Source organism: Hemitrygon akajei, chromosome 2, assembly GCF_048418815.1.
Source record: "Hemitrygon akajei chromosome 2, sHemAka1.3, whole genome shotgun sequence".
Taxonomy (NCBI): domain Eukaryota; kingdom Metazoa; phylum Chordata; class Chondrichthyes; order Myliobatiformes; family Dasyatidae; genus Hemitrygon; species Hemitrygon akajei.
Window position 1 is genome coordinate 136,058,243 of NC_133125.1, and position 25,095 is coordinate 136,083,337.

General features: G+C 43.2%; 1 protein-coding gene across 13 annotated transcripts in view; it reads left to right on the forward strand.

Annotated features, from left to right (window-relative positions):
- Nucleotides 1–7,837: 7,837 nt before the first annotated feature.
- Nucleotides 7,838–25,095, forward strand: part of LOC140715809 (protocadherin-9) — a 795,188-nt gene continuing 777,930 nt past the window's right edge. For 12 of the 13 annotated variants that reach the window (XR_012096189.1, XM_073028259.1, XM_073028269.1 and 9 more), the window contains exon 1: nucleotides 7,838–11,610. Coding sequence is in view for 12 of the 13 variants with exons in the window: in XM_073028259.1 (XP_072884360.1) it covers nucleotides 8,584–11,610 (3,027 nt within the window). In the remaining variant the exon portion in view is untranslated. Of the gene's footprint in view, nucleotides 11,611–15,643; nucleotides 16,852–25,095 lie in introns of those variants that run through there. The other variant, XM_073028286.1, reaches the window with a different exon arrangement.

The window sequence follows — 25,095 nt, forward strand, 5'->3', positions numbered from 1 at the left end:
ATTTCCATGGTGCAATTTGTCGGGGAACCAGTTGGTATGGTATTCCCATATACTTGCAGAACCATCCTAATTGGTATAGGTCACTGGCTTAATAGTTGCTAACTGTGTGGCCTGAGCAATTTGCTGTAGGTGGTTTACGCAACGGACAGTGGTGGACTGGTGGTCAATCAATTAAGCCAATTTTTCTAGACTGTGTTGAGCTGCACTCATCCAGGTTTTTTGCCCTTTATTACTTATATTAAAGTTAGCGTGTAAGTAACAGCTGCCATTGCAATTTTAAGGTAGGTGGAAAATTGCATTTACACCTATGGATCAGCAAATGCAAGGAATGATAGGAATCAGCAATGGTTTCCTTTCATACTATAATCTTAAGAGGCTGGAAACACTCAGCAGGTCGGGCAGTACCTGTGGAGAGAGGAACAGAGTTACTGTTTCACTTCAATAACATTTATGTTTTGCACACATGGACATAGAATAGTACAGCACAGTAAAGTTTCTTTGGTCCATGATGTTGTACCAAACTTTTGGCCCACTCCAAGGTCAATTTAACTCTTCCCTCCCACAGTACCCTCTACTTATCTTTCAAGCATGTACTAATTTAAGAGTCTCTTAACAGTCCCTAATGTATCTGCCTGTACCACCACACTTGGCAGTGCATTCCAGGCACTTATCACTCTCTGTGTAAAGAACTCTGACTTCTCCAATGAACTTTCCTCCACTCACCATGAAAGGATGTCCTCTGGTATTACCTACTGACACCAGGCAAAAAAGACACTTACTGTCCTCTCTTTATCTGCCTCTTATAATCTTATACAGCTTCTAACAAGTTGCCTCTCATCGTCCTTCACTCCAAAGAGAAAAGCTCGAGATCAGTAGAACCTTTCCTCATAAACCATGTTCTGTAAAGCAGAAATTTCATATTATTCTTTCTTAAGTAGTTCTGCTCTGCATGTGGATTTTATTTGCATTATTTAAGGATGGCTAAAATTTGTTTTCTTATGGAAGAAGTGACTTGGAAGAGTTACTGTGTTTTTTCTCTATGCTTTTACATATTTTTTGCTTCATTTTGCGTGTAAAATTTGCCTGTAGTTATTACATGCATGCATCTACTGCTTCAACAATGATGAATTGCTGTTAACTATCTGCTAAGTATATGGAAAAACAATTGTGTGAATCAAAATAAAGTTACGACAGGAATGGCAGTGATGGCAGTATTCTGCTGAGTATCTGTTAAAATGTATGGAAAATCTCCTATAACCGTATTTGATTAAACAATACTGCAATGGGACATGGCAAGGTGTAAAGATTGTATTTTCACCCTTTTATATCCGAGACAGACAATCTATTCCAAGTTCTGTCACAGTAAGAGATTGCCAGGTGGGGAGAGAGAGAAAGAGAGTTCAAAGGATTTTTTTCAACACTTCCTTGTAAATTGTAACTATCTAGACATAGAAACATAGAAAACTTACAGCACAATACATGCCCTTTGGCCCACAAAGCTATGCTAAACATGTCCTTATCTTAGAAATTACCTAGGGTTACCCATACCCACTATTTTTCAGAGCTCCATGTACCTGTCCAGGAGTCTCTTAAAAGACCCTATTGTTTCCACCTCCACCACTGTCGCCTGCAGCTCATTCCACGCATCACCACTGTCTGTAAGAATCTTACCCCTGACATCTTCTCCCTACCTACTTCCAAGCACCTTAAAACTATGTCCTCCCGTGCTAGCCATTCCAGCCCTGGGAAAAAAACTCTGACTATCCACATGATCAATGCCTCTCATCATCTTATACACCTCTCATCCTCCGTCGCTCCGAGGAAAAACATCCGAGTTCACTCAACCTGTTCTCATAAATCATGCTCCCCAATCCAGGCAACATCCTTATAAATCACCTCTGCACCCTTTCTAGGGTTTCCACATCCTTCCTATAATAAGGCAACCAGAACTGAGCACAGTACTCCAAGTAGGGTCTGACCAGGGTCCTATGTAGCTGCAACATTACTTCTCGGCTCCTAAATTCAATCCCACGGTTGATAAAGGCCAATGCACCGTATGCCTTCTTAACCACAGAGTCAACTAGCGCAGCTGCTTGAGCGTCCTATGGACTCGGACCCCAAGATCCCTCTGATCCTCCACACTGCCAAGAGTCTTACTGTTAATACTATATTCTGCCATCATATTTGACCTAGCAAAATGAACCACCTCACACTTATCTGGATTGAACTCCATCTGCCACTTCTATCAATGCCCTACTGTAGCCTCTGACAGCTCTCTACACTATCCACAACACCCCCAAATCTGTGTCATCAGCAAACTTACTAATTCATCCCTCCACTTCTTAATCCAGGTCATATATAAAAATCACGAAGAGCAGGGGTCCCAGAACAGATCCCTGAGGCACACTACTGGTGACTGACCTCCATGCAGAATATGACCTGTCTACAACCACTTTTTGCCTTCTGTGGGCAAGCTGGTTCTGGATCTGTAACTATCTGTAGGAATTCTATAACCAAGAATGTTCAAATTGAAGGAAGAACATCAGGAACTGCATTGAGAATATTGGTCCATTTGCCTGGTAAATCTTAAACAAATCCACCAATCTCACCAAGCATGTTCTGTGGTAAAATCATTATTCTCCTCAGAAATGATGAAAGCAAAGCAGAAGAAGATATGGAGGAGAGGCATCATAAGTAATCCCCAATTTTTCTAATTTATTAACTTCATAGTGGCTCCTTAAAGTTGTCATAGCTGAGGATTGTTGTAGGGATAAGGTCCACTACGTACTAAATGCTCCCAATGGCGTATGGCTCAAATAGCCTCTGAAAACCAAGTCCAGCCTCTGGTCTTCATGTGTGGTTTAACTACTAAGCCCAGCAGAATTGTTTTTACTGACAGGAGAAGGGGCAAAGGTGGGTTACTGGTGCCTTAAAAACAGTCACTTTGGGCAGATGAGGCTTATCAGCTGTGATTGGCAGCTCATCTAGGAGAAGAAAAGCTCTGATCTCAAACCTCTGCTGCCTTGCAGCTATACCCACTCATGGGGAAGGCTTCAGGAGTAAAACCAAGAGGGAAAAATCCGCAGCTGGATTTCCTAAGGACAACAGCTTGCTCTCCATAATTGTACTGCCCTGGCTTTGCATATCTAGACAGCTAGGACACAACATCCATGGTTGACCTTGACCAATGGAGACTTCATCAGTCAAGGTGCGAAGATTCAAGCCTTTCCACAGTAATATGAGTACAAAAGTAAGCAAACATTCCTTCATGTTCTGAGGAAGAGATGTGGTCAGTGGCAACACACAATGTGCTGGAGAAACTCAAGTGGGTCTGGCAGCATCTATGGAGGGAAATGGACAATTTCCTATGTCTCAGGTTGACACCCTTCATGTGGACACTTCAATTTCATCATCAAATGCAGATGAAGGGTCTTGACCTGAAATGTCATCAGTCGGTTTTCCTCCACAGATGCTGCCTGACCTATTGAGTTCGACTACGATTTTCTCCTGTATGTTGCTCCAGAATTCCAGAGTTGGTGTTCTCGTGTCTCTAACGCGGTTAGTGGCGCAGGGTGCCTAATGAGATATTAAAATCTATTGCTATCAAATCTTTTAAATCCCCTGGCATTAACTCAAAATAAAAGTGTGAAATGACTCTCATACTATTCTTTAATCAAAATCAGAATTTAGAAAGCAGTTTATTATCAATGACATATGCAATAAAATGCAACAACCCTCAGAGGTGAGGCAACGCTTCACCTGTGAAACTGCTGGAGTCGTCTGTTGGGTCCAGTACTCCTGATATGGCCTCCTCTACATTGGTGCAACCCATCATAAATAGGGGGATTGCTTAATCAAGCACTTCCACACCATCCACACAAGCTGACTTCCCGGTGGCCAAACATTTTAATTCCAATTCCCATTCCCATTCTGACATGGAGATGAGGCCACCCTCAGGGTGGATGAGCATCACCTTATATTCCATCTGGGAACCTTCCAATCCAATGGCATGAATAACGATTTCTCCTTCCAGTGAACTAATTCCCCCCTCCCCCTCCATTTAATCCCCACTCAGACCTTTCAGTTCTCATCTGCTATCACCTCCCCCGGGTCCCCTCTTCCTTCCCTTTCTCCTATTGTCCACTCTCCTATCAAATTCATTCTTCTCCTACCCTTGACCGAAATTTCCCACCCTCCTGACTTCACATATCACCTTCCAGATAACCTTTTCCCCCTCCACCCACCTTCTATTTTGGCACCTTACCCCTTCCTTCTCAGTCCTGAAGAAGTGTCTCGCCCTGAAACATTAACTGTTTATTCTTCTCCATAGATGCTGCCTGGCCTGCTGAGTTCCTCCATCATTTTGTATGTGTTGCTTTGGATTTCTAGCATCTGCAGAATTCCTTGAGTTTGCAATAAAACTTGTTGTTTTGAGGCAGCAGTACAACACAATACAAAACTACAAATTTAAATAAATAGACCAAAGGCAGGATAGTGAGGTTGGTGTTCTCATATTTATGGGCCTTTCAGAAATCTGGTAGCTGTTCCTGAAACATTGAGCGTGCATCTTAAGGCTCCTGTACCTCCTCCATGATGGCAATAATGCGAAGAGGCCATGTCCCAGATGCTGATGGTCTTTAATGATGGATACTGCCTTCTTGAGGCACTGCCTTTTGAAAATGTTCTTAATAATGGGGAGGGTTGTGCCTATGATGGAGCGGGCTGAGTCTACAACCCTCTTAAGTCTTTTGGTACTGTGCACAGTAGTATCCATTCTACTAGGGCAGATTACTTCATTGGTATCAGATTTCTGTTTCTGTGAGATTACTGTGTGAAACATAAACTACCACTTGGCTAAAATTCTGAAGTGTTCCACCAGTTCTGCTGTGCTTTGGGATGCTGTGGAAAGGCTCTAATTCCCGGAGAACATTGATATAAGAAGTAAGAGTAGGTCATTCAGCCTCTCCTCTCAATTCTTCTGTGCAGTCATCTCATTGACTCTGATCCTTGACCTCATCTCCAATTTCCTGCCTGCTCCCTATAACCTTACTCCCCTATGTCAGTCTCCAGTTTGTACATGCCCAATATCACAGCTCTCTGTTTAGTTGAGATTGGAGAATTGAAGATTCAAAATCCTCGGAGAGAAAATAATTTCCTCTTCACCTCCATATTAAGCACGTGATCCATTAATCTAAAACAGTGACCCCAGTTCGAGATTCAACATTTCACATTGTCAGTCTCCCCCCTACAAAATCTGAATGTGTTCCACACACAAGGTGCTGGAGGAACTCAGAGGGTGTCTGGGGAGTAAATGGACAATTGAAGTTTTGGATCTAGATTGGGTCTCAACCTGAAATGTCAACTGTCCGTTTCCCTCCACAGCTGCTATCTGACCCACTGAGTTCCTCCAGCATCTTGTGTATTGTTGCCGATACCAGAATCTGCAGTCTCTTGTGTCATCTGGATGTAATTCAGCCCATTCGTGGATGTAGAGGACTCCTAACGCTTACACCAAGGGGTTGCTAAAATTGAAGGGACTCCATCCAAAAGGATAAGTCACACCCGTCGGGTGAAGAGGGCAGGTCTGCTGATAATGCAAACCGGACAGCTGGTAAGGAAAGAGTGGATTGGGCAGGTTGTTATTAAAGAAAAGCCCCTCTAGATGGCAGTCTTGACTAAAGTAGAAGCTCAAGTTTCCTTAACTTGACAAGATCTCCGAAAGGTTGAACTCGACCTTTCCCAGTGTTTCTTTAAAAAAAAGTAATCAGATCGCATTAAACTTTTTTAACATTCCAATAGAAGAAATCTTGACTCCGATTGCACATCTACATTAAGTACGAAACGCGTTGGAATAAAAGACTTTCAACGCTGCAGCGTCAAGAAATTGATTAACAGATATTTGGTTCTTGCTTATATCATTAATGAGGTTATTTAACATTGGCCTTATCGCATGAAGACCCGAGAGCCAGTACTCATTAGGAAAAACTCAATGTCATACAGAATTATTCTGAAGCAAAACTCAGCATGTGTTCAAAATTTGTGCGCGTTTAAATTGTGATGGGTTCGATTAAGATTGGTTAGATTGCCTATGCAATTCAAGAGCTGGGTATGAAGGATAATACATTTGTTCGACTGATAATTCCACGCGCCTTGGCTTGCCCCACCCCCAGCCTTTGGCTGCTCTGTTATACATTCACTTAATTGAAAAGGTGTCGTCTAGACAAGTCTTGGTACCAGCTATTTCAGATAATAATCACTTTCTGTTCTTTTTTCGCTTTGCCAATGTAATCGAAATTAATAAGCGAAACGTATCGCACAGTCAAAATTAGAGACACGGAAATACTGCTTAAAACTCTACACGTTAGTGCCACAAGCAATGATACAGATTCAGTGCCACAATCTACTCCGGCTGCTGTTAACATCTCCTGAGAGTTACACCTTTAAAAAAAACCCTGATACCGCTCCCCTAAATAAAAACCACTTTAAGGTCCCGGTTTGCATTGTTTTGTACTGCGCTCGTGTTTAAATCAAAATACTGAAATGCGCATTAAAATAGTTTTGCTGTGAGATTCACTAATATTTCGTAAATTAGATCTTCCATTTGTAGTGTGTTAACGCGTGTCCGTAAATTACTTATACTCCGGGTAAGCACTATTAGTAATACACAAGATATTTTTGCAAATACTATATCTCAATTTCCCCCTCTTCCTCCCTCCACGGCCCCGAAACAAAACGTAAGCAAGTTGACGACCCATCTTTAACCTAGGTCGACTTGCATTTCAGGAGGAAATTATCACCAGTAGTGTTTGATCCAATTTAGAGCTGAATTATTATTTGGACTGTCGTATGTATTTCATAACCGCGCTTACTACCACTGGAATATTTTACTGACTCAAAGAGCTGTATTGCGGACATTTGTAAAATATCTTCCAAAATAACTTATTGGGAAATGTATTACACGAAACACCGCACAGAGGGCGGGGCTTTTGAACCTTGCGAGCTCGCGTCGGGAGTCATTTCTGCTTGGGTCAAGCCCTGGGTGCCTTTTTCAAGAAAATGGTTAACTCTGGGCTGCTGAACGCACTTGACGCGAATTACTGAGTGAAGTGATTGCTCTTTTTCCCCCGACCAGCACGCAATTGCAACTCCCCGATCCACGTGGTCATTGTTTCCATGGTGTGTAACAAATTAACGGTATTTTAATTTCCACCATGGCAGTATTTACTACTAATAAAATAAAATCGAGACAATGTGTATCTTTAAAAATCAGTGATCATTGCAGAAGATGTTCGCGACTGGAGATATTATATTATTTAATTGGGGACATTAATGAGTGAAACCGGTGCCAATGCAGTATTTCAAATTAGCAGCAACCACACGATTTTCCCCCCAAAAACTCATGAGCACATGTTTTCTTAGATCGATGTATAGTTTGCCCGTTTGCAACGGTGTTATTAAATATCTAATTTGCGTGTGTGTGTGTTTCATTTCTCGAAACTCGTGTTAGATTATTTCACCCAGAGAACGTAGTTTGGATTTCTTAAAGACTGTATCGCTTGCAAGCACGCTGCTTAGTGTGTGTTCTGTAAGCATGTAATAGAACCCTCGTTGGGTCTGATGCTAGCTTGGCGCAGGTTTTACTGCCTGGGACCACTGAATGACATCAGCTTTTTGGCTTATTAGGAATTCTGCTCAACTTTCAAGGCTGCGCTCTTGATTGGCGGCACCCGGCTCCAATGGGCGGCTTCCGTCGTCCTTCAGCTGACGGGAGGCGAGAAGCCAATGAACGTCGGGCCCGGAGGCGGGATCAAGGGAGCTTATACACACTTGGGCTCATTGAGAGTTAGGGAGAAGATTTAGTGGAGAGACGTGAATGCGGGAGAGAGGAGAAGGATCGGAGGAGAGTCAGACAGTCTGCAACAGGGAAAAAAAGGATGTAAACTCCTGCCTCCTGCAACTTGCTCCGTCCTTAGTAATCTGCATCTGCCTTTCAAACGAAAAAAAAAAGAAATCTGGAATTAAGCTGCAGAAGGTGATTAGTATTTAAGAAAATTGGGATTTAAAACGAAAAGGGTCAAGAAATGCATCTTCTGCATCTGGGTGTAGTGTTCGCAACTTCTGATGCAATGCAAACTGTCGCAACAGTGGGATAACTGCAAATATTTCCTCCCCGCCGACTGCTCAAGACTACGGCTGTGATTTTTTTTAAATTTGGGGGAAAAATAAGAAGAATAAAGCCAAATGGTTATCCTCATGCGGCCGGGTCTCTCTAAGAAGATTCTGCAGGCTGCTTATCCTGCTTGGCAGTTGGATTCAACCTCTCGACAGTTCTGTGCGTTCTGAATACTGCACCGAGGAGAATTTAAGTGGTTAACCCTCTGCAGCAATCTTCGCTCGCTGGTAAATAAATACGGTAGGGCTAAAAGAGAGAACTTGTTTGCAAAACCGATGGGAGGGGATTGCCACGGAGGGTAGCTGAGCCCCCTGTTATTTTTCCCGTAATAGTGTAGGTGTGGAGGGGATAGGGTCTGGGGGGTTGCAAATACCGGTGGTGTGATCTGGCTCTGCATATTTCCCGGAATTATGGACATGCGGGATTTTTACCTGTTCCTGGCGCTGGCCGCTTGCCTGACTGTGGATTCCGCTCTGGCTCAGGAGCTGGTCTACACCATTCAGGAGGAGATGCCCGAGAATATCTTGCTGGGCAGCATCCCGCGCGATCTGAACATTTCCCGGTTTAATGCGGCCACGGGGGCGAGCGCCAACCTCATCTACAGGCTGGTCTCCAAGGCTGGGGAGGTTCCCTTGCTCCGGGTGTCCAGCGGCACCGGCGAGATCTTCACCACAGCCAACCGGGTGGACCGCGAGAAGCTGTGCGCTGGCACTTACACCGACACCGACTGCTTCTTCGAGGTGGAGGTCGTCATCCTGCCCAACGACCACTTCAGGCTGGTCAAGATCAAGGTGGTGGTGCGGGACGTCAACGACAATGCGCCCATGTTCCCGTCTCCCGTGATCAACATCTCCATCCCGGAGAACACGCTGGTCAACAGCCGCTTCCCGGTGCCTTCCGCCACTGACCCGGACACGGGCAGCAACGGGGTGCAACGTTACCAACTCCTCAACGGCCAGGGGGCTTATGGCTTGGACGTGGTGGAGAGTCCTGAGGGCGAGAAGTGGCCACAGCTGATTGTCCAGCGCAGTCTGGACCGGGAGCAGAAGGACACCTATGTGATGAAAATCAAGGTGGAGGATGGGGGGAGCCCTCAGAGGTCCAGCACTGCCATCCTGCAGGTGACAGTCACTGATGTCAATGACAACCGGCCGGTGTTCAAGGAAAGTCAGCTGGAGGTCCGTCTGCCGGAGAACGCACCCTTGGGCACCTCAGTCATCCAGCTCCATGCCACTGACGCCGACGTGGGCTCCAATGCCCAGATCCGCTACCTCTTCAGCCCACAGGTCTCGCCGTCCGTCCGGAGACACTTTGCCCTCAACGCCACTGCTGGCCTCATCACGGTGCAGAGGGCTCTGGACCGTGAGGAGACGTCCCTGCACAAAATGACGGTGCTGGCCACCGATGGCAGTTCCACCCCTGCCAGGGCCACTGTCACTGTAAATGTCACTGATGTTAATGACAACCCACCCACCATCGACATCCGCTACATCATTAGCCCCATCAACGGGACAGTCTACCTGTCTGAGAAGGATCCGATCAACACCAAGATCGCCCTGATCACTGTGTCGGACAAGGACATGGATGTGAATGGGAAGGTGGTCTGCTACATCGAGAAGGAAGTACCCTTCCACCTCAAAGCTGTGTACGACAACCAGTACCTTCTGGAGACCTCTGCCTTGTTGGACTATGAAAGCACAAGAGACTACAGTTTCAGGATAGTGGCCTCGGACTCGGGCAAGCCCAGTCTGAATCAAAGTGCGCTGGTCCGAGTGAGGCTGGAAGATGAGAATGACAACCCCCCGGTCTTTAGCCAGCCTGTCATCGAACTCTCTGTGGCTGAAAACAACCACCGTGGCCTCTACCTCACCACCATCAGCGCCACCGACGAGGACAGCGGAAAGAATGCTGAGATCGTCTACCAGCTGGGTCCCAACGCCTCTTCCTTTGACCTGGACCGCAAGACTGGGGTGCTGACTGCCTCCAGGGTTTTTGACCGGGAGGAGCAGGAGCGTTATATTTTCACCGTGACGGCCAGGGACAGCGGCAACCCCCCTCTCCAGAGCCAGGCGGCTGTGATTGTCACAGTGCTGGATGAAAACGACAACAACCCCAAGTTCACCCATAACCACTTCCAGTTCTTTGTGTCCGAGAACTTGCCAAAGTACAGCACCGTGGGGGTCATCACAGTGACGGATGCAGATGCTGGGGAGAATGCGGAAGTGATGGCTTCTGTTGTTGGTGACAACGACAACTTCATTTTGGACCCAGTGAGCGGCGTTATAAGATCCAATGTGTCCTTTGACAGAGAACTGCAGAGCTCGTACACATTTGAAGTCAAGGCGATAGACAGGGGCAGACCTGTCCGTACCTCCATTGCCAAAGTCACCATCAATGTCATAGATGTCAATGACAACAGCCCGGTTGTAATCTATCCACCATCAAACACTTCATTCAAACTGGTGCCTCTTTCAGCCATCCCTGGATCAGTGGTGGCAGAGGTGTTTGCGGTGGATGTTGACACGGGGATGAATGCAGAACTCAAGTACAGCATCGTCAGTGGAAATAGCAAGGGCTTGTTCAGAATCGATCCGGTGACGGGCAACATTACTCTGGAAGAGAAGCCGACTGTGGCAGATCAAGGTTTGCACCGCCTGGTAGTGAACATCAGTGACTTGGGGTATCCTAAACCCTTGCACACCCTGGTCCTTGTCTACTTGTATGTGAATGACACAGTAAGTAACGCCAGTTACATCAATGAGCTCATAAGAAGAACGATGGAGACTCCTTTGGATAAGAACATCGGGGACAGTACCCAGCCCTGGCAGAATGAGGACTATCTCACCATCATGATTGCCATCGTCGCGGGGGCCATGGTGGTGATTGTGGTCATTTTTGTCACAGTGCTGGTGCGTTGCCGGCAGTCGAGGTTCAAAGCCACACAGAGGAATAAGCAGGGGGCAGAGTGGATGTCCCCAAACCAAGAGAGCAAGCAGAACAAGAAGAAGAAGAGGAAGAAAAGGAAGTCCCCTAAGAGCTCTCTGCTCAACTTTGTTACGATCGAAGAATCCAAACCTGATGACCCTGCCCACGAGCCCATCAACGGGGCTATTACCATTCCAGCTGAGCTGGAGGAGCAGACTATAGGACGATTTGACTGGAGCACCACACCACCATCGACCTTTAAGCCAAGTAGCCCAGACCTAGCACGGCATTACAAGTCGGGATCGCCGCAGCCCTCTTTTCATCTAAAGCCAGACACTCCAGTTTCCGCAAAAAAGCACCATGTGATTCAGGAGCTTCCTTTGGACAACACCTTCGTCGGGGGCTGCGATACCTTGTCCAAGCGATCCTCTACCAGCTCAGACCACTTCAGTGCATCAGAGTGTAGTTCCCAAGGTGGCTTCAAGACAAAGGGTCCTTTGCACACCAGACAGGTAACTCAAGAGTTTTTATTGGTTTTTCAGCACCACCATTCAATTTTGCAATTTCCCAGTAACATCAAAGGTAAAACTTAACTTTTAGCAACTACCCTGCGAGATGTGGTCACCCACAAACCTTTATATTGCACCGAGCTAGCATTTTGTTGCCCAAAGACGTGAGAACGTGGCAAAATGATTTCATTTTCATGCAGACTGATTTTGTTTGGGCTCATATCCTTCCTGCTGTTAAAGATATGTATTTTAGGTGATTTTTTGGGCTGCAGATAAACAAATCAGGAAAGTGATTTGGATGGCCTGTAGATGGCACTGGAACACTTTCTGCTAATCAGTGGCAGATTGCCAACTGCAGTTCAAACAGTGGGGGAGGGTGAGGAGGAAGAGGTTGTTGTTTGCTGGTGATTGTACTGGAAAGGACCAGATAGTTGCAGTTCGATCTGTTATTTGCAAATGCCCAGTACTCTGTTCCATGATTTTGCTTTGTGGTGAACTATGGAATGCCATTGATTTGCCAGTGTGTAGTAAGGATCTGTGAATAAGCTGAGGCACTTTAAATTAAATGCTTGATGTTTGGAAGATCACCCCCCCCCCCCCATCTAATTACTGTATTATTCACAATTCCAAATAGAAGCCTGGTATTATTTACTAAGATAGACTTACCGTAGATTCCGGACTACAGAGCGCACCTGATTTTTAGCCGCTGGCACTAATTTTAGAAATAAAATCATTTTTTTAAATGTAAAGGCCGCACCGGATTTTAGGCCGCAGGTGTCCCACGTTGTAATATGAGATATTTACACAGAAAGATATTACACGTGAGGATTTTTTTAACTTTTAATTAAATCCATATGGTAACAAAAACAAATACATATTGCAAATGCTTTTTTTCGAACCGTGCCCGTACGCGGCTACTTTTAAATATACGTTGCGTATACTTCTTTACTGAACAACATTCCAATATCTCCTAACGACTGGTAAAAAATATATATACTGCAGCCTACCAGGAAAAGTTATTGATACCTTTAACTTAAAAGCAGATTTCGCTCGGATCCAAAGCCGCTCGCGGAATCCGCTCCCCCCTCCTTTCCGTTTCATCGCAAACGGCATTTAAAAGCAGAGTTCGCTCGGATCCAAAGCCGCTCGCGGAATCCGCTCCCCCCTCCTTTCCGTTTCATCGCAAACGGCATTTAAAAGCAGATTTCGCTCAGATCCAAAGCCGCTCCGCCGCTCGACCCCCTCCGTCCCGTTTCATCGCAAACGGCATTTTCCCACAAGACGCCGCGAAACCGGGTGTGTCGTCATAGCATCCCGCGATGTAGTACAGAAAACAAATATAGTTAAAACTAAGAGGGTAGGTAGCACAATGCTTCGAGTGTTTTCCATGTTGATGAGGGTGAGTACAAATGACTGATTTACAATAATTTAATTGTGAAAGTGCGCTTGATTTATCGTACAATTTCATTGGACCTCTGTGAACTACTCATCAATTTTATTGGTCTACTGTTACGAGGCAAAATGTTTACGAGGCGGCATGAAAAAAACTTTGCATTAGCCGCTCCGGATTATTGGCCGCAAAGTTCAAAGCTGTTCAAAATGTGGGAAAAAAGTAGCGGCTTAAAATCCGGAATCTACGGTAAGTCTTGATGTCAAAACCCTTGTGAATTATTGTGTCTCTAATTTCCAAGTGTTTGATTTGTGATGGAACGAAAGTATCCACTACTACTTTAATCGGTCTAACTTCAGAGGAGCTTCTTTGGTGCAGGGGATGTCTATATACTATTGCTTTTCCTTTCATACTATTGTGCCTTTGAATTTGCGACTTGATTAATTTGAGAATTAGGGAGGTACAGTATGAGAAACTGATTTTTCCAAATTAATTTAAAATACAATTACTGCTAATATAATAAAACTCTGCAGTGCCATTAAAATGCCAGCACCAGAAGCAGTGGCTGTTGAGATTTATGCCAGTCACTGAGTGTCTGTACAAGGCATTCATTCTCATTGTGTAAAGAATGTATAGAAGACATGATGTTTGAATAAGAAAGAAGAGCTTGTAGTTGGGGTCAGTTTTGTGTTTGTTGAATGTATGTGGTAATATCTTGGCAGCTTTTCAGACTATGAGGGTACTGAATTCTTTTCCTCGACTAGAGTTTTTTCTTCCCTCGCGTTAGATTTTTTTTTCTTTTTGCGAACCTCAAGATACCATAGAGGTTTTTCACTTGAGTCATCAAGATTCGGGAATCCGGATAGTAGGGCCTTATATTCTGGATCTCGGGGTTTTTCACTCTGGGCTGTTTTTTCAAACAGGTTGCTCAGCAAAACAAAAATCCAGCTTGCCATGCCCTCGGGATCTGCGAATGTTTTGCTTCTCCTTTGAGATTTGCTGCTTTGTCCCCACTGAAATCTCCAAAGGCCTCCACGTCAGGAGATTGCAATGCTACTTGGTATCTTAGTCAGTAATGAGATGGTGGAGTTGCTAATTCCAAATGGGAGGCGTTTTAATTTCCAGTTTCAAAATACTATTATTTGCTTTTTAACGAAGTATGTGATGTTTTGGAGAAGCTACTCTGAAGCATGCACAGGGCATAACTTGATAATCATAGTACAGTACCAGTTATTAAATAGATTTTATTGATATTATAATGAACACATCACACTTGGCTTTACTAAGCTGGTCAGTATCTTCTGTGTAATTTTGGGTAATATACTACAAATTTAGGCTTGCAATTTAATTCTCACATTTTATTGCACTCTCTAATGATACATGCTGAGTTCTAAAGAAGATAATACCTATATGACTGGCTAAAAGCAGCCATGTATACTAATATCTTACCTTGGAGATGAGTGGAAGTTTTTTAAATGTGGTAGCTGGGGCTGCTTTAATCCAATGACATTTATGATGATATTAAAGGTAAAGCATAAATATTACCCAAGCCCTGTTCTTACAAATAACAAATTGAATCATATCTCGCCTGCTGGTTCAGTTCCTAGTTCATAAGGATTATTTCTGATTAAATTTTGCACTTAAATCAAGTTTCTGGACAACTTGGACTGTGTCGAACACCACAGTGTTGCAGTGCATTGCAGTGTTTGAACTTAAGAATTTTTAATTAAATACATTTTATTGCACATTGGACTGTGTTAGGAATTAATTGGACCTCATTTCTTTACCTTACAGAAATGTTCAGGTGAGTCCTAATTTGACAGGCTAATTTTGTGTTGGTGACTCTGATCAGTGAAGTTCTAGCATGTTAGCTAGAACAAAGACATGACACAAATTTAGAGTAACAAACCCAGCCAGTTAATTGCTTTCCACGGTTACCAAATTTGGTAGGATTACCTCTGTGTTTGTCTACCAGAACAATAGACAAGACATGAGCCAGTGGATTTAATTGCAACTAATTTAAGAGTCCATGATTTCAAATGCAAAACGTTATTGATATTAAGATTCTTAAATCCTGAATTACTTCTGCTTTCTCTGAAAAACAATGTGAGTGGATTGATCTCAGGGAATTGCTTCGTAGAATCTAACACTACTTGACTTTCCATTCTATCACCTATTCAACTTTTTTGCTTAGATTTTGAGCTCCTCATTAACAAGTAAGAGAAAGTGAGACACTAATAGTTTACGACACAGCAAGGATAATGAGTTAAGCCTTTGCATTGCCCTATTTGCCAGCCAGTTATACAATTCGTCCCAATTCAGAGGGTATAGGTAACCATCAGCAGAATTAGTCACTGGTTGCATTAATGTACGATTCCCAGGGTTCAGTTCTGTGATGGAAAACAGTAGGATTCAAAATTGTGAATTTCAAAAGGATTCTTAGTGTAATCCTCATCCAGTTTGTTTCACTAGTTAAATCAGTGCATGCAACAGACGATGTTTGGGTTGAGATTTCTGAATATCTGCTTCTTTTGACTTCCACAGTAAGTTTCATTTTTAAGTTGGATGAGGCTTGTTTTATTTTTCATTGTTGAATGACAAACTAATTCTATAATTAGAGTAATATTGGGCTCTATTCTTTTCCAGAATCCTGCACAGTATTCCCAAAAGTATGAGATGGAAACTTATTATGGTTAAACCCTGAGCAAAAGTCAGTTCTCAAAAGGGTTAAGATGCTTCTCATCCAACGCTTGCACATGCAGAAATTCACCAAGTGCTCACTTAAATTGTCGGAGAAATTCTGGGCCAATATGTTGAAGCGGTTTATACCCAAGCATAGTGCTCATGGTTATGGCTTGGCCATGATTTGAACATTGCCTCCTTTAAACAGGGATTTACACAGCAGAGGAAATACAGTGAACAGTCTCTCATGTGTTAAGCTATGGGACAGTTAATTGGGACATCTCTCATATTGTGGAAGTCCTTGAGACAACAACTTGATGCCTAACGTGTTTAAATTGCAACTGATGGGCTTAGGAGAGAGAATATGAGAATTTCAGCTTTCTGCCAAAATTCTCTTAAGTTGCTGCTTTCCTGGTGTAGGCTCAGAACTGAATCTATTTTGCCATGACCTTAGTGAATGCAGCAAAATGTTCAGTATGGATTCACTTACACAGTTGGCTGTGTTCCCATGTTGTTGAGAGTAAAATCACCTGACAAGATGTCATTATTAGTCACAAAAATATTATGGTGCTAAATATTATGTGTGTTGTTAAAACCGTGGCCCTTGTCATATCAAGGAAAAACAGCCTATTAAAATCTCCTCCCTCACTGAGGGAATTCGCTATGTCAGGGATTATGTCCCTTACAGACTCCTGGAATTGGGAGTGAAATTAAAGGGTCACTGAAGCTTTTTGGAAGCATGTCCAAAGAGAAAATAAGGAGATGAGAAAGGGCTGCTGCATTGAAAATGGCAGGCTACCAAAATTGCCCTCCAATTCTTGCTCCAGGGTATTTTGAGATGGTCTTCCTTTTAATCCATATCGCAGAACGGCTGGAAAAGTCTTTGCTTGGAGGATTTATCAGTAACCAGACACCAGACATTTTACTGCATCTGAAAGCACTAGTCTTCTGGGACTTGCTGAGAAGGGTCAGATAGTCATGTCAGTGCTGGAAAGGGTGAATTTATAAATATTATAATACAGTATTTGCAGAGACATTGGCTTGAATCACTATGTACATTTAAATATATCCAGTTATTATACTCTTATTTATTTTGCTGTTTTTATCATTGTATTTAAAAACTGTATGTTGATATTGTGGTTGCAGATTATTGTACTAAATAAAATATAGCCTGATTATTAAATTAATTTCATACCATTGTGTAATTTTTAATTTTGTGTATGTTTTTTGTCCCCGTTTATCCATTTGTTTCTGTCTCTGACTGTAGAATTTTATTTTCCTTTTCTTTGCACTTAGCTCAACAATCTAATTTTCTTTTGTTTTTCCACGCTAATATATACACTCTATTTTAGTCTTCATAGCTACATAGATTCTGAAAGTGAGTATTAAGTTTGTGACCTGGTAATTCTTCAGTGGTTAGCATAACAATTTTCTTATATATTGGCATTGCTTTACAGTCTGAACTGTTTGGTTCAGTAAATTGAGAATACTTTGGTCTTCCGATAGGTAGAATAATGTTGCAGCACCATTCATTAACCTTTCTGAATGGCAGAAAGCAGTTTTGTTTTGGCAAATGAAGAGCTGTTGAATTGCAGTCGTCGTTATAATGTCAGAAATGGATTTCTTGGTTTTCGCATTTGGCTCCCGAGCACCAGTCAGAAAGAACATAAAACAGTACAACACAGAAACAGGCCCATTTCTCCACAATTGTCTGGTGGGCCAGTTAAACTAATCAATGCATATTTGATCCCGTCTGTCGACACTATGACCATATCCCTGAATTCCCTGTATATTCATGTACCTATCTAACAGCCTTGTAAATACTTCCATTGTATTTGTCTCCACTGCCACCACTGATGGTGTATTCCAAGAACCCACCACTCTCTGTATTAAAACTTAACCTTCAAACTTACCCACTCTTCTATTAAATGCATGCCTTCAAATTCCATCCCTGGGGGTAAAAGGCACGAGCCGTCTACTCTGACCATGCCTCTCTGAATTTTATAAGGCTCCTCAGACTCTGCTGCTCCAGAGCAGACATCTCCAAGTTTGTCCAACCTCTGTACATATATAGCACCTGCTTTCAAATGCGGGCAGCATCCTGGTGATTGAGGACTGAGCACATGAGCAAAGAGTAACGACCAGCCGTCTTGTCTCTGTGAGTGAGCGAGTGAGACTGCTCAGTGTTCACGCCCCTGCTCAGCTCGCCCCAACTTCCAGATTAATTGTGCTTTGGTGGGGGCGGGGGGGTGGTGTTTAAGTAGAGAATGCACACCTGGCAGAAGATGTCTGCAGTCCCACGGTAGCAGGCAAATTCATCCCTATCTATCTTTTCAGTCTCCTGTATGTGTGTTCATTTGTATGATGGGGCGCCCGTAAGTTGGGCATTTGTAACTTGGGGTGAATGTGTAATGCTGTGGGAACTCTTGCGTGCCTCCCAAGAGTGAAAATGTGCTCTCGGTTAAACAGTTCATCCACTGTTGCACTGGAGGGCCGTGCACTTATTTGTAACCGTGTTTCTTCTGCAACTTGAAACTGACTTTCTGACTTGGAGGCAAGATCACTGTCCCACAGCCAACACCTATTCAAGAAATAACACTTGCCTCATAAGCACACAATATGAGATTTTGTTGGTGTCTGGAACATCAGGCATTGGAGCCAACTGCCATTGAAGGCGTTGCATAAACCATAACAGATACTAAACACGGTGGCATCTGAATTTTATCACTTCAGTGCTGCGTTTGCACATCATTCGTAAGCAGGACTTGTAGGAGGATTGTAATAAAAACAATAAAGAGTAGGGAGGGGAGCTAACATAGAACAATAAGGAGATGGGTAATACAGTGACATATGATTTTATGTCTTTATTATAAAATTAGCACATCAAAAATTGTTCTAGACTCCCTAAGTGTTGCAGTTCTCCTGACAATGTGCCGCTTAAAAGGTACTAAATCACTTCCTGATCACATTCAATGCACCGGATGGATGTATCCCACAGGAGACCACCGAGGTCATTTATGTGTGAACAGTTTGTCTAAGTCTTCCAATTAGAACGTAGAACAGTACTGTACAGGCATAGTCCACTTGGGTCACAATATTGTGCAAAACTAGTTAAACACTCAACTAAGTTAATTCCTTCAACCTGCACGACAACCATATCCCATCCATTCTCAACCCATTCATGTGCTTCTCCAAGAGCTGCTTTAATTCCTTGATTATATTTGCCTCGATTGCCACCTATGGCAGCTCATTCCAGGCATTCTCTGCTCTCCCAGGCAAAAATAACACTTGCCCCGCTTGTCTCCTTTGAATTTACCCCCTCACCTTAATGTATGCTCAATGAATAACAATTAGTCTCATTCCCCACTGCACAAAGCAGTGTATCCAATCAATGTCACTACTGGAGTAAAATGGATCCAGGAGTGAAGTATTGCACTACTAACCCTTTTTGCTACAATCCAGTTTTTGGAATTGTTAGCAAATTGTACTAAATTTCTTGCTGGTAATTGTGTTTTGTGTGTCAGTCAAATGATTTAGCTTTTAGTTTTTGCTGTCCTGTTGAGATTGTAGTTCATTCAGCAACTCAACCAAATAAATGTTGGCTATCTTTGGTTGCAAGGATCATTCTGATTTCAGCATAATATCGGCAACTATTCATATCTGGATCTTGGACTGGACTGGAGAGTGGTTAATTATATTAAAATTCAGTGCTGGTTCCTTATCATCATCATTAGAGCCAGAATACATTATTACATTTATGAAATTCCCAAATGCTTGGATGAATGCTTGTGTGTGACATTTTTGCCATACTTGCTCTTGTCAGAAGCTATATTCCAAGTAGAACATAAAATCGTACAGCATAAGTGTAGCAAGAGGCTCTTTCCCAACCAGACAAGTCTATTGGCAAAATGTTGCTCTCATTGCAATCAGATTCAGGTTTAGTATCACTGACAAATATAGTCGTGAAATTTGTTTTGGGGCAGCAATATATGAAATATACCATTAATTTTAATTGGATATATAAAATAAGTAGTGCAAACAGAGAGTAAAAACAATACAGGTAGTGCTCAAGAGTTCATTGTCCGTTCAGAAATCTGATGTCAGAGGGGAAGAAGCCTAGCCTAACATGTTGAGTGTGTGTCTTTGGGCTCCTGCATTGCCTCCTTGATTGTAGTGAAGAGAAGGGGGCCTGACCTCGGTGTTGGGGTCCTTAAAGATGGATGCCTCCTTTTTCCTGTCATCAAATTTTGAAGATGTCCTCGATGGCGGGGAGGCTAGTGGCCATGGAGAAGAAGGGATCTCAAGCCACTGGGGTGGTGGCAGTTCTCTGGAGCTGGAGTGGGAGTGGGAAGGGCCCTATCGTTGCTGTTGCTTTTGTTGCTATAAACAAGATCAACACTTTTTGCTTGAACTGGTTAACACGAGAGGGCACAGTTTTAAAGTGCTTGGAAGTAGGTACGGAGGAGATGTCAGGGGTAAGTTTTTTTACCCAGAGAGTGGTGAGTGCATGGAATGGGCTGCCGGCGATGGTGGTGGAGACGGATACGACAGGGTCTTTTAAGAGACTCCTGGATGGGCACATGGAACTTAGAAAAATAGAGGGCTACGGGTAACCCTAGGTAATTTCTAAAGTAAGTACATGTTCGGCACAGCATTGTGGGCCAAATGGCCTGTATTGTGCTGTAGGTTTTCTGTGTTTCTATGAAATGCACCTTCTGTCAGAGAGAGTTCCCTAAACTGGTTCTACGTCTTTTCCGGTTCAAGGGAGTATATTTTTCTAATACCTGCCAGACATTGGTTCAATAAGCTATCAGTTCATAATTCATCCATGTCTGTGTTTTGAGGACAGAATCACATGTGTCTCCTTCTTGGGAGTATTATAGATGCAAGCACAATATACCTTTCTCAGGGAAAAGCCATAAACTGAAATTAGATACTTGATCTCAGTCTAAGCTGTTCCATCACAACTTTAAGAATTGCAGATAGTATTGTTTTAGTTAAAAATAGATTAGTATCTCATTACGCTGCCAGCTTCCATTGTCTTGGCTGCTGTTTGAATCATTCCAGAGTATTTTCAATTAATGAGAAGGAAGAAAAGAAATTTATTTTGTTAACATCAGACAGATAAGAAAACCAAGTGTTATTTAACAGCAGGGGTGAGATAGCAAGAGAATGTCTCTCAACTGGTGATTTTTTGTTTGTACTGTTACATAGATGGCACCACAGAGTAATGAGATCAGTTCCAGGCTCACTGATAAAGCATTTGGGAATACACACTTGTTTACAGAACTTTTAACTGGGCACCCAGAAAGGGGAGAGGAGCAAGGAGAATGGTGATGTTAAGAATTGTTATTTCCTGTGTCCAGGGAACATGTGGAGATTTAAAAAAATGCAGATTAAGCCATAGGAAATTGACTTTAAGAGGTCATGGAAAGAGTTGAATTATGTTTCATAATATGCACCTTGTCATGTATATTGTCTAGTGTGTTCATTCATTTAAGTTACTGCCCCTTTAATTCCTGGTGTGAAAACAAGTCAGCACCATCTGATACTTGAATTGAGCTGAAATGAACTGGATTGAATTGACTTTATTACTTATATCCTTCAAATACATGAGGAGTAAAAATCTTTACATTATGTCTTCATTCAAATGTGCAATTATAGTAATTTATAATGAATATTATGTACAGGAGAATAGTCAATATAACAGAAATCCAGTATCATCAGCATGAGTTAATCAGTCTGATGGCCTGGTGGAAGAAGCTGTCCCAGAGCTTGTTGGCCCTGGCTTTTATGCTGTGGTATTGTTTCCCGGATGGTAGCTTGTACCATCCATTGGACTTGTAGCTGCAAGTCTGATGGTAGGATCTTAAACCAGGGATTATAGATCATTGCTATTTCATGGTTGGGTACTGATGGTCCAAATTGTAACCGGGAGGTTGTCCGTGATGGATGTCACTGTCCTGCTGGGTGGGAGTTTAGTATCCGTGACAAACTCTTTGTAGTGCTGAAAGATAGACAAAACCTTTCTCGCTGTTGAAGGAGTGGCCTTTAGAACATAGAGCATTACAGCACAGAAACCAGGCCCTTCAGCCCATGATGTTGTGCAGAGCTAATTAAACTAGTAATTAAGCACCTAACTAAACTAATCACTTCTGTTTATGCTGTGCCCATATCCCTCCATTCTGTGCACAGTCATGTGCCTAACTATGAGCCTTTTATGTGTCTCAATCACGTTTGCCTCCAGCACCACCCTGGGCAATGCATTCCAGGTACCTGCCACACTACAGGTTTCAGAAAAAAAGCATGACCTGCACATTTCATTTCAGCTTATCCCCTCATCTTTGCCCTCTAACGTTAGATAGCAGACACAATAATGAAAAAAGATATTGGCTCCCTACCTATGATTCAGGTAAACCTATCAACATTTATGGTCTGCCCTCAACCTCAGCCACCCCAGAGATGGTACCACGTTTGTCGAGCCTTTAGCACACCGCTGCAATCCAGGTAGTGTTCTAGTTAATCTCTTCTGCACCCTTTCCAAAGCCTCCACATCCTGCTTACAGTGAGGTGACTTGAACTGAAGGCAATTCTCCCACTGTGGCCTAGCTAGAGTTATGTAAAGCTGCGACATAAATTCCTCCCTCTTGAACTGAGTGCCTTGAATCATAAAGGTAAGCATGCCCCCAGCCTTTTCTTTCACCTTGTCAACCTGGGCACCTGGGCCACCACTTTCAGGGATCTATCAACTTGTACCCCGAGTCCACTCGCTAGAAGTTACCTGCTAAAATGCAACACGTTACCTTGACCAGGGCAGCAGGGTTTGCATTATTATTGCTTTCGAAGAAGCTGAACAAGTGGTGAGCATTGTGCCAAGAGGTAGGAGATAGAAGGAGCCTTGTATCTAGGTACTTAATGAGGGCTGACTTTGTCAGTCCCTACAAAAGAACATAAGCTTTGGATTTTCTGGTGCCCCACTAGCTTCTCTGTGTCCTCTATAGAGTAGAGGTTATAGATAAAGACCAGTCCAGTGAACCAGTGGGTAGACGCTGAAAGCTCTACACCGTGCAGGAAGCCCCCTGGGCGATGCACCTCTTCATTCATTACCTTGACTCTCAGCAGTGGCCAGCTTTTAGTATCCTCTTCCCGTTACTAGCCAGCACAAGCAATATGTCACACTCTTTCAGGTCCAGGAACTTGTTAGGCTGCCTCAGTTCACTTCACCAATTCCAGACATATGTGCAGGCTTGACAGAGTTTGACATTTGGGGTCCTCAATAGCCCGTTAGCGTGACAGCTGCTGGTTCAGTTTACTGCCAGCCTTTCAACTATTCTGCATTGAAAGACCTGCACAGACCCTGTGCAGCGAATTGAATGCGTGGTGCAAACTGTGTGTGGCGAATTAAAATGCCTGCTGTAAATGGTGCGGCTGTAATTAAAATGTGCAGCCTGAACCATGTGTCCATAATTAACATGCATGGTGTAACCACATGTAGAGAATTAAAATACATGGTGTAAGCCGTGCGTAATGAATTAAAATGTATCATGTAAACAGTGTGTAGTGAATTGTGTTGTGTTAATGGAACACATTTGATTAAATAGACAATGTAAATCGTGTATGGTGATCTAGGCTGAATAACAACCACTAATGTTCTGTGTACTAAACATCCTAAGTCATGAGCATTATTGAGAAAGGGAGATGTTTATGAAGGAATTTAAGGCCGGGCTAACTACAGATGTGCTTTCTGGGGAGGGACCATGAAGCTGGGAATGCATAAGCAGGAGTTTTAGAGTCACAAACATGAACCTATCTCCTGATGCTGGAAATCCAAAGCAACACACACAAAATGCTGCAGGAACTCAGCAGACCAGCCAGGCAGTATCTATGGAAAAGAGTAAACTGTCGACGTTACAGGCCGAGACCCTTCATGGGGTCTGGAAAGGAAGAGCAGTCGGAGTAAGAAGGTGGGTGGAGGGGAGAAAGAAGTACAAGGTGGTAGGTGATAGATGAAATTGGGAGGAATCAACTTCCCAGCCCCTTACTTCATCCCCTCCCCTTCACCCGATTTCACCTATCACTTTGTCCTCCTTCCTCCCCTCCCCCACCTTATTCTGACTCCTTCACTCTTCCTTTCCAGTCCAGATGAAGGGACTCGGCCTGAAATGTTGACTTGCTGAGTTCCTCCAGCGCTTTGTATATAGTTGTTTATGAGCTTTAGAGTCACAGGGTAATACGGCTTCGGCCCAACTCATCCATAGTGATCATGGTGCCCACCAAAGGAGTCTCATTTGGTCCATACCCCAACGTGGGTCTGAAAACTCAGGTGACGTGTGAACAGGGCTCTCTCTGTGAATTGGGCCTAGGCATGAGTTTTGCATATGCTCAAGTTTATCTAAGATAGCCAATAGGAAGCCATGCTTAAATAATTCAGTGAATTACAATAAACCACATGCACCCTTGTGAATTAAAGGAGACAGTGTAAATTATCTGCAGTGACTAAAAAGAACAACATAATGCACTAACTCTGGATTGGACAACAGTTATAGGATTTTTATAATTGCAACACCACATCTAAAGGAGCATGCTGGGTAGGGTGACACTCGTGGAACGTAGAACAGTGCAGCACAGTACAGGCCCGTCTGTTCAGCATGTAGTGCTCATCTATAGAAACATACTCTGTGATCATTCTATCTCTTCCCTCCTACACAGCCTGTAACTTTCCATTTTTCATATATCTCGGTGCCTATCTAAGAGTCTCAATGAAATAATTCGGAAGGTGAATAGCTCAGGTGGATGACTGCTGGAATGACGTGTTCTCTGATCTTGGCAATTTACTTGTGAACGTTTTGTCACCGTGTGAGGCGACGTCAGTGTGCCGTTGACTGTGGCGTGTCCTCCAAATGCTTGGCCTTTATATACTTTACAATCTCTTCATTGAGACGTCGTTTCATTAAGCGTATAGACCTTGATCCTATTCATGAGCCGATGCAGGCAGAATTCCAGACAGCAACGCTCGAAGTTCACTGCACACCTGCCAAATGAGTTTCTGAAATGGTGTCCAATCAGCTGATTGAGAAATATGTAAAGGCCAAGCACCCGAGCACATCCGACAATTAGCAGCTCACTGATGATGTCTCCTCGCATGGTGATGAAATGTTTGCAAGTAAATTATTAAGACTGGAGAACAACTCAACCTAACTAGTCTCAATGACATTATTATATCACCATCTACCACCAGCCACAGCAGTGCAATTCAGGCAAACACCACTCTCAATGTAAAAAAATACCTTCCTCTGACATCTCCCCTTAGACCAGGGGTTCCCAACCATTTTAATGCTATGGACTAATACCATTAAGCATGGACCCAAGGTTGCGAACCCCTGCCTTAAACTTTACTCCACTCCACCTAAGTGCAT